The sequence below is a fragment of the Thalassophryne amazonica genome, chromosome 16 (genome assembly GCF_902500255.1).
Source record: "Thalassophryne amazonica chromosome 16, fThaAma1.1, whole genome shotgun sequence".
NCBI classification, from domain to species: Eukaryota; Metazoa; Chordata; class Actinopteri; order Batrachoidiformes; family Batrachoididae; genus Thalassophryne; species Thalassophryne amazonica.
In genome coordinates, this window is record NC_047118.1 from 17,336,186 (window position 1) to 17,339,131 (window position 2,946).

A 2,946-nucleotide genomic window follows, 5' to 3' on the forward strand; every position below is an offset into this window, starting at 1 on the left:
GACTTGAAATTCGTTTGTTGTAGTTCTCACATTTCTGATCCGTACCTGTAGAATTCCTGAATTTGAGATTCATCTTCCGTAACGTACAGAAACTCATGAGTTTACCCTGGCAGGATATTAAGAAAGAGTCGTGCGTGATTTATCCTGTAGGTGGAGGTAGGCTTACACTGTGTCTAATCTCCCCCTTAAATGGAAGAAGAAGAAGAAGAAAATTTCCTTCCTGTTAGAGGTGGTCTATTTTACTTTTCTTTTATTGCCATTTTAAAGAAATATCGCCAAAAAATATTAATATACGATCAGGCAGTAACAGTATGATCATCCAGATACAATACGTAAGACCTGTAGGTTTAACCTGTGGTTATAAAGCGTTAACTGAGTCGTTTTAACTTTAACTTCGTGTTGCTGGAGGCCATCAGTGTGACGTTTTAAGAATTTGACGGTAGGCTTATGGCAGGAAGAAAAAAAACTATCCCGAGCAGTCAATGAACCTGAAAACCAGAAACACCATTTGAATGTTCTACCCAACAAACGGATAAAGAACAATCAGCTTGAAAATGGCCCTAAATACTGAGCCAGAGCAAAGCAGATATTTCAGGAAAAATGAGCCAAGGGTCCGATTAGAAGAGGAATTCTTCAACCAGCCTTGTGTTAGTTTGGCTCAAGCATTGCTTGGCAAGGTAAACTGTCATCTCACTTGATTGTGACTTGGTTGTTTCTATTTGGAGACTCACCCGTGACCTCTGACCCTCCCTGTTTTTTGTATCAGGTGTTGGTCCGCAGATGTGCCGATGGCAGCGAGCTTCGAGGGAGGATTGTGGAGACCGAAGCGTATCTCGGAGGGGAGGACAAAGCCTCACACTCAGCAGGTGGCAAACGCACAGACAGAAATGCTGCCATGTTCATGAAGCCCGGCACGATCTATGTGTATCCAATTTATGGCATTTACCTCTGCATGAACGTGTCCAAGTCAAGGTACAAATGCTCCCCACCGAGGCTGATGTTTTTGTCTGCAAGTACTGAAGGCTTTCTCACTGATGAGATACTGTGTCGTGTTGCAGGTGAGGGCGCCGCGGTGTTGCTGCGATCCCTGGAGCCCCTGCAGGGTCAGCCTATCATGAAGCAACTGAGGTCGGCCAAACGACGAAGAGGGTGCACGACAGCTGAAGGACAAAGAGCTCTGCAATGGGCCTTTCGAAGCTTTGTCAGGCTTTAAACATTTCTCGCTGCTTTGACCGTGCGAGATCTGGCGTCAGACCCAGACGTGTGGCTCGAGACGAACCCCCGACATGAGTCCCTTAGACCCCCTTGATATAGTATCAGCCTCACGCATCGGGATAGAGTCCCATGGGGAGTGGGCCTTGAAGCCCTTGCGGTTTTATCTCCGTGGGCATCCCTGTTGTTAGCGTACTGAACAAAGAGTTAGAGCAACAGACTCGCTCTGTAACAGACAAATGATTTGGTTTCATCTGACGTGAAGCCGGACACAAGACAGCAAACGGTCAGCTTGAGTTAACAGGAATGGTTTTGACTTTTCTAGCATCTGCCCCTTATAGACTTGAGAATTTCCCATGGATTGTTAATTCCATTCATACTTTTATGGCTGTAGATCTTGGAAGGCCACGGTCTATACAGTGACAAACCGGTGTGTGATACACACCTGTCCATGAATATCATCTGGCATTCAGTTTGATGATGTAGCATGCCAGATTGTTCCATATTATGTGTAAAAACAACCATACTGCACCTGTAGTACAGCTTTAGCACAACCTCTGCTTTTGGAAAACCTCCCGGTGATGTCACAGCATGTATGACAATGCTACAGTCTCCTCAGAAAAGCAAGAGATTACCAAAGGATGTCAAAAGATTGTAATGAATGAAAGAAAATACTGAACATCTTGAAAAATGCCACCACGGATAAAACAAGATCACGGCACAATGGCAGATTATCCCATTATCATCAGACACTTTCAGAGGTATGTACATGATTTCAGGTTGGCACTACAGCGGCACAAGCTGGTACCTTTACCGAAAACATGCCCAACCAAAGGCCGCTGGTTTGAGGCCATCTATGCCTCATTCTCCTTGTACATCCTGAATCAGGAGTACAGCCGATGCAAAACTTGTTCTAAATCATGCAGAACTATACCAGATCTCCCGTGGCTACCCTGCACAAAATGAGAGAAACTGAAAGAAGAGAGATTTGAGGGACATCATGGTGCCACAGGCGGTTACTACACTTTCCTCTTTCCTACACCTGTGCCCCATTCTCCACATACATCTGGGTGTTCCATCAGAAAGCACATCCAGTGTAAAACTGATGTCAAATCAACATGTGGCTCCATATATAAATTTACAATGCCAGTACTACATGTATATTGGTTGAATTCATTGTTGAAATCCTGGCATTGCAAACTCCTGGAGGATTTGTAGGATCCACTGCGCAACTAGACTCTTTCTCTCCGATTGTTCTGTCTGAGTTATTTTCATTAGTTACTTCATCCAAACCATCAACATGCTTATTAGACCCCATTCCTGCCAGGCTGCTCAAGGAAGTCCTACCATTATTTAATGCTTCAATCTTAAATATGATCAGTCTATCTTTGTTAGGTGGTTATGTACCACAGGCCTTTAAGGTGGCAGTAATTAAACCATTACTTAAAAAGCCATCACTTGACCCAGCTATCTTAGCTAATTATAGGCCAATCTCCAACCTTCCTTTTCTCTCAAAGATTCTGAGAGGGTAGTTGTAAACAGCTAACTGATCACCTGCAGAGGAATGGTCTATTTGAAGAGTTTCAGTCAGGTTTTAGAATTCATCATAGTACAGAAACAGCATTAGTGAAGGTTACAAATGATCTTCTTATGGCTTCGGACAGTGGACTTATCTCTGTGCTTGTTCTGTTGGACCTCAGTGCTGCTTTTGATACTGTTGACCATAAAATTTTA

At 43.8% G+C, this 2,946-nt stretch overlaps 1 protein-coding gene across 1 annotated transcript; it reads left to right on the top strand.

Moving 5' to 3' along the window:
- Window positions 1–211: 211 nt before the first annotated feature.
- Window positions 212–2,554, top strand: mpg (N-methylpurine DNA glycosylase). Its single transcript, XM_034191135.1, is given in 9 exon segments — window positions 212–677; window positions 767–966; window positions 1,054–1,144; window positions 1,146–1,190; window positions 1,192–1,236; window positions 1,238–1,273; window positions 1,275–1,397; window positions 1,399–1,445; window positions 1,447–2,554. Coding segments are annotated over 9 exon segments (777 nt in total). The 5' UTR covers window positions 212–554; the 3' UTR covers window positions 1,514–2,554.
- Window positions 2,555–2,946: the final 392 nt, after the last annotated feature.